The 12,681-nt window shown below is 39.1% G+C and overlaps 1 protein-coding gene across 10 annotated transcripts in view; it reads left to right on the top strand.

Annotated features, from left to right (window-relative positions):
* Window positions 1-12,681, top strand: part of ATP9B (ATPase phospholipid transporting 9B (putative)) — a 295,138-nt gene that overhangs the window by 113,311 nt on the left and 169,146 nt on the right. For all 10 annotated transcript variants that reach the window (XM_033178485.1, XM_033178489.1, XM_033178484.1 and 7 more), the window contains one exon: window positions 5,576-5,656. In XM_033178485.1, the coding sequence (XP_033034376.1) occupies window positions 5,576-5,656 (81 nt within the window). The remainder of the gene's footprint in view (window positions 1-5,575; window positions 5,657-12,681) is intronic.

Raw genomic sequence — 12,681 nt, 5'->3', positions numbered from 1 at the left:
CATACAACTCTCCAGTCCCTTTAAGAAGCGATCTGGCAGGAAGAGTCCTGTGTAGAAAACATGAGGATGCCCTATAGCCATGCTATCCCTTTTTTGAAAGGATTGTTGGAATGCGTGTGTAGAATCAACAGGGAAGAGACAGCCCGATACAAATGTCAAAGCCGAGCCCAGAGGAAGTAGATGTTCCAGGAACAGAAGAGAATCAATTCCAATGTCTAATATACTTTAAGAAATCTGAGAGGATGTTACTAGCAACCTAAATAAAACAAGCTAGGAAAAAGGATCATGTGGAAAATAAAAACTCTTAGAAATATATATAGTTGCTGAAATTTTAAAAAAGCAAATAAGAGTGGAAAATGAATTGTCCTGCATCCCTCAGAATACAGGGCAAGGTTGGGAAATAGAAATTGACGGTTACCAGTTTTAGCTCGGCCCTCAGTGCTCCCTGGAGTCCTTGTCAGAAGTCATAATCCACTGTGGTTCCTCTTATTGATGACAGTGCTTTCCGACTTTCCACTCTCCTTTAATTTCTGATCCAACTGTCTTTTCCTTCACCGGTAAGACCAGTTTGTCTTAACTTACATGGGAAAAGCATTCTATAAATTGGAAATTCCTTCATTATCCCATAAACAAAGAACATTATCTTTATTCCCCTGTTTTGCCTATAATTATACTAAATAATCCATCTGAGAATAATTATTTTATGACTTTCAACTGATGTTATCTAATTGTGCTTTTTAGAGACCTTGGTAGATGAGTAGTTTCTTCTCTCTTTTTCGAATCTTTCTCTGTTAGTTTCTTTCTGTTATCCCTTAAGGCCTTCAAGTGTACCTCGGCTTCTCAAGTCTTCCTTTAGATCTTTCTTCAATATTACCGTAATGGAATATTTTTGGAATACTATTTTATCTCTTGACTTCTTAGCACTTTTTTTTAGTTTGCAGTATGCTCTTAACTAAAATATGCCTTTAACTAGAGTTTTTAACTAGTTACAGTATGCCTTTAGAGTTTGCAATACGCCTTTAACTAAAAGTGTATTGTGAAAAGTGAAAATTGTATCATTTCACATAAAATATAATAATTTCGTCCTTGAGACCAGGTACGGTGGCTCATGCCTGTAATTCCAGCACTTTGGGAGGCTGAGGTGGGCGGATCACAAGGTCAGGAGTTCAAGACCAGCCTGACCAATGTGGTGAAACCCCGTCTCTAATAAAAATATAAAAATTAGCAGGGCATGGTGGCATGCACCTGTCATCCCAGCTACTCAGGAGGCTGAGACCAGAGAATCACTTGAACCCGGGAGGTGGAGATTGCAGTGAGCCGAGATCCTGCCGCTGTACTCCAGCCTGGGCGACAGAGCGAGACTCCATTTAAAAAAAAAAAAAAAGAATTTTGTCCTTGAATAGACCTATTTCCCCCACTCACCGTTTGTACTATACAGTCCCCTTGAACAATACAGGGATCAAGGGTGTCAATCCCCCATGAAGTAAAAAATCTGTGTGTAAACTTTTAACCGCCCCCACATTTAACTGTTAATAGCCTGCTGTTCACTGGAAACCTTGCTGATAACCTAAACAGTTGATTAACACATATTTTGGATGTCATATGTGTTATATACTGTATCCTTACAATCAAGTAAGCTAGAAAAAAGAAAATATTATTAAGAAAATCATACTGAAGAGAAAATACACTTATAGTACAGTACTGAATTTATTGATTGCACAAGTTGACATCACCTGTGTACAAGGTGCACTGACTGAAATGGTGGGCAGTCATAGCTGCAGACTTTAATCCACCACACATGCTGAGCAACTCAGCTTTTTCTTGTAATGTCATGACTTTTGTCTACTTTTTGAGAACATTTCCATCCAGCATCACTAGAGGCACTTCTTATGGGTCCTGTGGTGTTACTCAAGGTTCACACCATGGTATTATGCTAAACACGATGGAAAATATGTGAGCGCCATGAGCGAGCACTCGGTACTGTGATGCACAGGGTCCTGGATTGGAGACGGCTCACACAGATGCACGGGGTCCTGGATTGGAGATGGCTCACACAGATGCACGGGGTCCTGGAGCGGAGACGGCTCACACAGAGGTCAGTGGTGCCGCACCGCATTTCCAGCAGACCCTCGCACTCACTCCCCGCAGCAGCAGCAGGAGGGGCTGCGACACGTTTCCGGGAGCACAGTGTGTACTGCACTTAGTTCTGTGCAGTTAGGGTTTGATACTGCATCTTCAGGATCAATTTGCAAGTCAGTTAACTGCAGATGTTGTCATGACCTGTGTGTTTAGGTTTTATTTTACTTTTAACTTTTTGTAATAGATTTGTGTATATTTTATAGTAGTGATACAATAGACTACGTCTACCTACATTTTATGTTCTCATGTTATACCTAACTTTAAACATTTAAAAAATATTTCTAGGCTATGTGATGTATCTTCAAGGTTTTTCAGATTGTCAACACATCTCCAAAAGTTTTCTAATAGATTTATTGAAAAAAATTCTTGTATAAGTGGACCTGCATAGTTCCAACCCATGTTGTTCAAGAGCTCACTGTACTTTTTAATATGTAGTATATCTACACATATTATAAACGGTTCCAGCATATTTTATTTATATACATACACACACCCCCACACCCATATAGTTTTTTGGCACGGAGTCTTGCTCTGTCACCCAGGCTGGAGTGCAGGTGGTGCGATCTCGGCTCACTGCAACCTCTGCCTCCCGGGTTCAACCAGTTCTCTTGCTTTAGCCTCATGAGTAGCTGGGACTACAGACATGCAGCAGCATGTGTGGTTAATTTTTGTAGTTTTAGTAGAGACGAGGTTTCTCCATGAGGGCCAGGCTAGTCTCAAACTCCTGGCCTCATGTGATCTACCTGCCTCAGCCTCCCAAAGTGGTGGGATTACAGGCATGAGCCACCGTGCCTGGCCCATTTTATTTATATTTTGAGGGAATTAAGATTAAAAATTGGATTTGGGTTTTTCTTTTTGTTAAATATTTACTTAGATATTTACCGCTTTTGTTCCTTACCATTCTTTCTTGACGATATAAGTTTCTGCCTGATACTGTTTCTTTTCAGCCTAAAGGACCTCTGCTGATACTCCTCTAGTGGATGTCGGCTGGAATGGAGTTCTCATTTTATTTATCTGACAGTGTCTTTATTTCACCTGTATTCTTAAAGAATATTAGCTGGATATTGAATTCTTGCTTGACAAGTCTGCCCTCCACACACTCCACCCCTCACTTTAAATATTTTGTTCCATTGTCTTCCGACTCCATTATTTATAAGAAATCAGTGGTATTTTGATAGTTCTTCTCTTGTGTATAATGTTATTTTTCTCTAGGTATTTTTGAGATTTTTTTTTTTTTTTAGCAATTTGACTTTTATTTCTAAATTTTATTTGTCTTTTTAGGGGTTTTCTGGGCTTCCCGAATCTGTACATTTCTGGCTGACAATAAATTTGGCTTTTTTTTTTTTTTTTTGAGACGGAGTCTTGCTCTGTTGCCCAGGCTGGGGTGCAGTGGCCGGATCTCTGCTCACTGCAAGCTCCGCCTCCCGGGTTTACGCCATTCTCCTGCCTCAGCCTCTCGAGTAGCTGGGACTACAGGCGCCCGCCTCGTCGCCCGGCTAGTTTTTTGTATTTTTAAGTAGAGACAGGGTTTCACCGTATTAGCCAGGAGGGTCTCGATCTCCTGACCTCGTGATCCGCCCGTCTCGGCCTCCCAAAGTGCTGGGATTACAGGCGTGAGCCACCGCGCCCGGCCACATTTGGCATATTTTTAGTCATTATTTCTTCAAGTAGTTTTTGTTTTTTGATTCTCTGTCTGTCCACTCATTCTGAACCCCAGTTACATGCATGTTAGACTCCGTGATATTCCCTTCATGGTTCTATGACTGTATTCATGTTCAAAATGATTTTTTCCTATGTCCTTTGGAATCATTATCTCTTGACCCGCGTTCAGATTCGCCATCATCTATAATCTATGAATCCCATCTGAAGAATTTATTGCAGACATTGCATTTTTTCAGTTTTGGAATGTCTATGTGATTCTTTGTTCTTAAATACACTTTCTCTTTCTTTGTTGTGATTTCCTCGTTTACTCGTTAGGAGCATGCTTTTCTTTCAGATGTGCTAAAGCTGCTTTGAAATTCTCCCTTCTTAATTCTGATGTTTGGTGATCTCAGGGCTAGTCTTCACTGATTATGTGCTTTCTTGGGTATGGACTTTGTGTTTTTGTTTCTTCATATGTTTAGAAATTTGGATCATCTCTTCATTTTTTAAAATGATTCATTGTAGAGAGGCAGGATTCAGGATTCTGTTATGTTCTCCTGAAGAGTACTGGTTTTTTGTTTGGTTCTGTTTTAATGGGTAGCTAACTTGACTGAAGTCAAACTCTAGACTCTACCTTTCTGGCATTAGGGAGCTGCTGTGGTGGTCTTGGCTCCATTCTTTTAGTGGATATAGGTTAGGGCATGATAGGTTAGGTGTCAGAATGAGATCATACACACATTGGGCCCCTTCTGAGGCACTCTCCTTTCTGAGCTTCCATTTCTTTCTCACTTTGCAGCTGCTGTGGTCACCCTAATCTCTCACCTCTGCTTCGTCATGTCTGGGAGTCTGGGAGTTTTCTGTTTGAGTTTTGGCAGCCATGACAGAACTTTATACACTCACATGTACAGAATGGAAATCAGAATTACAGAAATGGCAAACTCTGTGTCTTAAAGGGTCATGGGGGCGGGTCACAAGACCGCTCAAAATTAGATGGTTTGATAGGAGGACTCCCAGGACTCAGCATATGATCCTCGTCCTGGCTGTGATTTGTGACAGCAAAAGCATAGAGCACAGTCAGCAGCAAGAAGAGGCACTGGGGTGGCGTCCAGCGGAGACCAGGCTCAGCCTCGCCTCTGGAGACTTTCTGATTTAAGCTTTCTGTGTAGTCAGTGAATGAAACAACCTAAAGCCTCTGTCTTTTCTGCTCCAAAATTAATGGTATGAAAGTAGCTATGGTGTGTGTTTCGTGAGCACTTTCCCATGTGATTTTATAAGTGTGCGTCGTGAGCATGTGGTTCAGACACACGGAACAAGCATGTCCTCGTGGCTGTAAGGAAGGCCACCCTTAGCTCATAGTGATCAGTGCCTGCTCGAATGAAAACATGTGAACAGATCTCGGAATTTATTAAACTGTTTTATAAAACTTATGAGGAATTGTGATGGTTCCTTAATTCCCCCGAACACTGTGATACCCAGGTGACTTCAAGATATTCCTAAACAGGCTCCACCTCTACCATTGGAGCCCCCGGCAGGCCCCGGGGCCGCCTGGTGTGAGTGTCTCCTGCGCGATTTTGATTCACACCTGCTGTTCAAGGGCACACCCTGTCAAGCTTAAAAGTGGTTTCTGTCTTCATCTGACATTGTAACTTATAGTGTTGACACACAAAAATCTAAGAAAATCAGTGATCACTTTTGGTAAATAATATATGAAAAATGTTAATTAGCAAATGAGAAATTTCCAAGTAATTTTACTAAACTATAACTTTATAATCAATTCAAATGTTCTGTATTCCAGGACCTGTTTTCCATCAATGCTTATGTTTATGCTCAGAAACCACAAATGGACATTCACAGTTTTGAAGGCACATTTACCAGGGTAAGTTAAACCTGTTGTTCAATACAAATAGAGTTATTGTGTAAGTTAAAAGTAGCAAACCTTTATTTTGAGGCAGTAGTTCAATCAAGAATAAATTCAAACAAGTTTCAAACTAGGAAGGGAAAACCTATATAATGTTTGACGTTCTTAAGTGTACCCATATTTAATATGTCTTTGGGATACATTTGGTACAGTTTTTGGAATTTTTTTTAGCATATTTACTAATAAGATATTTATCTCCTAAAATATTGCGAATCAGTTAAATGAAGTAATTTATTTTCATTTTGACTGAATAGTTGGTATACCATAATCTCCACATCCTGTCTAGCTTTTTACTGTCTGAGTTGGGTGGGTGTTTGTATGTATGTCTGTGAGTCTGTATGTGCATGTTATGTTTCTTTATACACACATGTATATTTCATGCCATACACTTTATATTATTATAGAGTTTTGTTAAAGCTGGAAGAACTTTGCCCCTGACTAATAGGGCTTGAGAGACTCCATAACTCTTTAACAGCTTATAGCTGATATTATAAATACTTTATAGTAAGGGATTTTAGTACATGACTATAGATTATTTGTAATTGCTGCAGTTATTTTAAAAATACTTTTCTTGGTGAATTCACCTTTTATTTCACTCTTGGTCACATGCAGGGATTGGCAAGCAGTTGTCATCACTTGAAAAAGCATTTTCAGAGCTTATATAATGTGACAGTTAGTGTGCAAACTCTGGGGATGTGAAGCGCGGGCACTGTGAGGTCGTTACAGTCCTGTGGTGCTCTGGGCCTTTTGCAGCTGCCTATTTCCATAGGTGCTGCACACAAGCATGCATAAGATGTTCATGGAGGACAGAGGAGGAAGCACGTCCTGGTGAGAAGTATCATGCAATGAATTCTGAAATAAACTCATATCTTTTTTTTTTTAACAAAAGTAGTTATTATGAAAACAGTGTGTTCTTATTAAAGACAACATATGAGAATAAATGTTACAAAAAGGTACCCTTAGTATGATAAATGAAAAGTTATTTATGTAACCACTATTAAGAATTTGAAATATTATTTGCTTTCTTCCTTTCCTTTTCTTGCTCTTTTCTCTAATTTATATTGCTCATGACTTTGAAAAGTCGGGAATGTTTGCTAGACAATGTGTGGAAGTACAAGGAAGTCAGACAGCAGGTGCGGGTTGGCTGAAAAACCTGGTTCAAAGGGGAGCATATGGCTCAGTATGCAGGTGTGACAAGGGCTGGGTCGTATGGGACTAGAAAGATATCCAGGCTTGACCGGAAGAAGCCATTGAAGGATCTTCAGCTTAGAAGAGAAATGATAAATACAGATGTTTTTAAAAGATTCATTCATAAGTTCTGATTCCCTTAGGATAATGGTGGCCTCTTAATTTTGTTACATACCACACAGCCTTCCAAAATCATACAGGCTAACTGTGAGAGTAGAGAGTGTAATCTGTAGCTCATGTTTAGCAGAAATGTGAGACAGAAAATACTGTGAACTTCAATTTACTGTAAGTGGGGAAAATATCCAAAATAACACAGTTAGCTCCAGAGCCAGGATGGTGCAGCAGAAGGAGATTGTTTTGGGATGCTGATATCATCCAGGTTTTGCCCTCAGAAGAAAAAGGATTCATGAGTAGGATAATTCACAGGATAATTTTTACCCTGTGAATGAATTGGGTAAGCAAAGCTATGGGACATTGAAGGGACTTGTGGAGAAGTACAGATCGGAAGTGACCTTGGGGGAATGTACAGGGGCAAGGGGCACTGGTAAAGAGTTGGTGGCTCTAGGAGGCTTAGTTAGGAAGAAAAAGACAAAGTTGAGCTTTCTGAAACATGATAATAGCAATCAGAAGAGTCAGCCCACGCCACCTCAAAAGGAAGCTTTTCACTGAAGACACTGAACTTCATTGTGCCTGCAGAAGAAGGCACTCTTGGATTAAGAAACAAATCCCACCTCCCATCCTTGGAATAGGATTTCCTATTTGTACAGATTCAAGAAAAACAGCCTTTATTCTTAGGAATAGAAGAAGGAACCCCTTTTGCTGTCTCGCCCAGGCTAGAGTGCAGTGGTGTGATCATAACTCATTGCAACCTCAAACTCCTAGGCTCACGCAGTCCTCCTGCCTCAGCCTCCTAAAGTGTTGGGATTGTAGACACGAGAGCCATCGTGCCTGGGCAAATGTAGTTATTAACAGAAGAAAACCGATAAGTGAGAAGCACATTTTCAATTGATAAAAAATTTCTAAAAACAGGGAAAGAAAAAACCTCAATGCAAAGTAATTCTATAACAATGCAACAAGCCTGATTTAAATGTAACTAACCAAACAATGGTACTTAGGAAAGAACACCGTAAATCAGACATTTAAAAACCCAAGAATCAAAATGGAATAAATTTCTCAAGAATGTAAGAATAAAAGCTTAAGAATAAAACAGGAAAATGTGAATGAGAAGGCTAATGAAACTCAGGAGAACACTGAACGTGAGCATCTGAGAAGGGAGGACTGAATCACAGCATGCCTGTGGGGGATGCACAGTAAGAGATAGGGAGGTTGTAAAGAAAAGAGTCGAGGAAACGAGATGATCAAAGAGGTGAAAAGGACTAGAGGTTGATAGATGTGGAAGAACGGCAAGAAATACCCAACATCAGAGTCTTGAAACAAAATCATGAAGCGGTTTGAAATGTTGACAGCTCAAGTATGTGTTACTAAATACAAGGATGTCTGAAGGCACACAGTGAAAGGGCCCAGCATGCACGTGAGAAAACTGCAAGACATGTAGCTGCTGTCGTATTTTACATGTACAGGGAAAAATCCTTTGGTCTCCCTGGGAAAATGACTAGCTCCCCACAGTTGGAAGGGGCCAGGTTGGTGTCAGTGTTTTCAGCACGCAGAGCGTACAAGAGCAGGGCAGCCTTTCCAGGAGGCGCAGGGGAAGAATGTGTGAGTGGAGCGTTTTGCTCCTTCGAGACTGTCCTGCAGGTGCCAGTTCCGTGGAGAGCAGTCTCAAGCTCTCAGAATTCAGGTGTGTTGTACACATGAGCCTTTTGTGAATAATCTCACAGAGGATTAGCTCTGCCCGGCCGATGGATGACCTGGGTGGAAGTTTTATGCTGAGCACTGAAGCTCTAACAGATCTAAGAATAAAACAGTGGAGGGAGGATGGGTGGAAGATGGTACAGTGTGTATGAATTTTATATGCTTCCTCAAATAATCAGCTGAAAAGCAAGAAGAGGAGGAGAGGAGAAAATAGAAGGAGCTCATTAGTTGCTACATCGGTGGAAAGACAGTCAGAGACTTTGTTGAAAGCTGACAAGCTCAATAGTAGCTGTCTAAGCAAGGAGAGTAGGATGAAGGCAGGCTCCTGGGACACTGCTAAAATGGTAGCGACCAGAGAATACACACCTCACCAAAAAATAGATTTGGTTTTAAAAATTAGACAACAGTTTATCAATTCTTATGGCTAAAGATGATGGATCAGAAAGGCCAAAGGGTTAAGGAAAGATACATCAAGCAAATACAAATAAAAAGGAAGCGGGAGTTGCAGCCTTGGTATTTAACAAGAATACCAGTATAGAATCGAGAAAGCATTTAGAATGAGGTGGAGAAAGATGCTATAAGATAATAAAGTCCGTCATAGGAAACTTTAACATCTACCTGCAGTGCCTAGTGGGTCAGGTGGACAGAAAGGTAGGAGAGGTATAGAAGAGAGAGCTCAGAACATGAGCAGTGAAATATATCATTTTAAATTTTTATTGAACTTTGTTCCCCAGTAATTTTTATTTCAGCATATATAGGGTGTCACCAAAAGTTGAACATACATTTGTTTGTAAAGAAATTTTTAGTTCCGTAACATAGAACTCATACAGACAATATTCTCTGATCACAGTGCAATAAAATTGGTAAGCAGTAACACAATCAGTGAATGAAACGACTTTCTGCCTGTAAATGTAAATACTATATATTAATTAATTTTTGTATCAAAGGAGAAATATGAACTGAAATTGGAGAATTTCTAAAAAATACTGGTAATGGAGACACTGCATATCATAATCTGAATCTGTTGGATATGTGTAGAAATAGGAAGATTTATAATCTTTATATATAGAGAGAGCAATAAAAATAAAAGAATTAAAATTAATGAACTAAGTATATGAAAAAGTGAACAAAAAGTGTGCAGAGGGAAGAACATATAAACGTGTATGTTAAGGTCACATAACTACAAAACCATTCTGTTAGGGTGAGGATTTCAGAGGCCAGGTAATAAATGGAGGTAAGTTTTTTAAAAAATATTATGTGTTAAGTGATATAATATTGATTCAGAGTAAACTGTGATAAGTAAAGGTTGCATACAATAATTCTCAGAGCAACCACTAAAAAAAGAAAGAGGTCATTAGAGGTGATGAAGTTACATGCTAAAGTGGGATCAACTGGTTTCTTTCCCCCTGAAAAAAGATAGGTGCAGGAAACGAAATACCAGGTGTGACAAGTAGAAAACAAAAGTAGAAAAGCAAAGTAGAAAAACAAAAGTAGAAAAACAAGTAGAAAAGCAAGATGGTTGACTCAGTAATTAAACATCTCTGCAGTTAAAAGGCACAGACTGTCAGACTGGAGAAAAACATAGTACCCCCAGATTGATAGAACTAATAGGCAACATAAAATCTACAAGAATGGATTTTTTCCTTCTAATCTATAGAATACGGACATGTAGTTTATTAAAACTATAGAATATTAAAATAGCATTAGGAAGGCACTTTAGCATATTGACAGATATTATTAAATGCAACAGCTACATAATACACATTTTTCAAAATCTCATGGAACAATCCCAACTATAGCTGAATAGAAAACAAGTCTTAGTATATTTGTAAAAAATTGTTATTATATATATATATATATACACACACACGCTAATTACAATATGGAATTAGAAATAAATAAAAAATCTTAAAAATCCTCAGGGATTTGGAAATGAAACTCATAAACCTAAGTTTAAAATTAGATGGTTTAAATCCCCAATTAAATGGCCAGGATTGTCAAGTTGTGTAAAAAAGCAAGATTCAAATATATGGTACCTATAAGAAAACACATTAAAAACACAGGTAAAAAGTAAAAAGAAAAATAGATAACGTACCAACACTAATCAAAGCTGGAGTTACTTATAGTAATATCACACAAAGTACATTTCAGAGCATAATGAGAAAAGGGTTTATTATGGAGACAAACGTTAAACATTTATGCACTAATAACAGAGCTGCAAAATACAGTCATGAATTGCTTAATAGCAGAGTTACATTCTGAGAAGTAAGTTAGACCATTTCGTCATTGTGCAAACGTTACGGAGTGCACTTACACAAACCTAGATAGTGTAGCCTGCTACGCACCCAGGCTGTATGGTGTAGTCTCTTGCTCCTGTACTTCAAACTTGTACGACGTGTTACTGTGTTTAATAATGTGGGCAGTTGTAACACAGTGATAAACATCTGTGTATCTAACCACAGAAAAGGTACAGTAAAAAATGCTGTGTAAAAGATGAAGAATTGGTATACCTGTATAGACTGCTAACCACAAGTGGAGTTTCCAGAACTGGAATTTGGTCTGGGTGAGTCAGTGAGTGAGTGGTGAGTGAATGTGATGGCCTGGACATGACTACACACTACTGTAGACTTTTTAAACACTGTACATGTAGGCTACACTTAACCTATTTTAAAATGTTTTTCTTAAATAGTAAATTAATCTCAGCTTCCTATAACTTTATCTTTTTTTTTTTTGAGACAGAGTCTCACTCTGTTGCCCAAGATGGAGTGATGGAGTGCACAATCTCAGCTCACTGCAACCTCCGCCTCCCAGGTTCAAGTGGTTCTCCTGCCTCAGCCTCCTGAGTAGCTGGGGTTACAGGCACGCACTGCCACGCCTGGCTAATTTTTTCTATTTTTAAAGAGATGGGGGTTTCACCATGTTGGTCGGGCTAGTCTCAAACTCCTGACCTCGTGATCCGCCCGCCTCAGCCTCCCAAAGTGCTGGGATTGTAGGCGTGAGCCACCGTGCCCAGCTGTATAACTTTAATTTTTAAAAATACTTTTTACTCTATTAATAACACTTAGCTTAAAACACAAACACATTGTACACCTGTACAAAAATATTTTCTTTATATACCTAGTCTGTAGTCTTTTTCAGTTTTTAAATTAAGTTTTAAAAATGTTACTTTTTGAACTGTTTTTGTTAAAAAAAACACTAGTTTAACACATAAACTAGTAACACAGTTGTTTGTTATTTAATATTACGTACTGTACATAATTGTATGCACTAGGCTTGCACGACTGGCAGGCCCATAGTTTTGTTTTCACCAGCGTCACCACAAAACGTGAGTAACGTCTAATGCTATGACATTCTGATAGCTGCAGCATGACCATGCGGTAGGAATGCTTCACCTCTGTTATACCCTGATGGGACTACTGTGGTTTGTGCCATCCATTGTCTACTGAAATGTTGTTATGTTGTACACGGTTGTACCTGAAGCAGAAACTGTTAGAACTTCAAGGAGAAATGGACAAACCCATTATGATAGTTGAAGATTTTAATACCCACTTCTCAGTAATTGAACAAATGAGTAGGGAGACAATCAGTAAGGATATAGTAGAACACTATAGTGTTGAAGAACACTGTCCGTGAAGTTGACCCCATTGATAGATACAGAGACTTAAGGCAGCAGGATGGGTAGTTTACCCAGTGCACACAGAACATTTATTAAGATATGCCAGAAACAAGCTTAGGGAAAAAAAAGCCAACTAATAAAAATGCTGTCTGACCAAGTGGGCATAATTAAGAAATTATAATAAAGGTTTCTCGGAAATTGCCAAATACCAGATAATAAAGGATACATTTCTGAATATCTTGTGAGTAAATTTGTTTATGTCAGAGCAGAGGCGGAGGTGGGAAAGGTCAGAGCGGAGGTGGAGGAGGGATCTATCCAGGTCAGAGCGGAGGCGGATGAGAACAGACCAAGTCAGAGCAGAGGTTAA

This window comes from Trachypithecus francoisi, unplaced genomic scaffold (assembly GCF_009764315.1).
Source record: "Trachypithecus francoisi isolate TF-2019V2 unplaced genomic scaffold, Tfra_2.0 Lachesis_group19, whole genome shotgun sequence".
NCBI lineage: Eukaryota > Metazoa > Chordata > Mammalia > Primates > Cercopithecidae > Trachypithecus > Trachypithecus francoisi.
The sequence above is the reverse complement of the archived record's forward strand: the minus strand, read 5'-3'. Positions and strand labels throughout refer to the sequence as shown.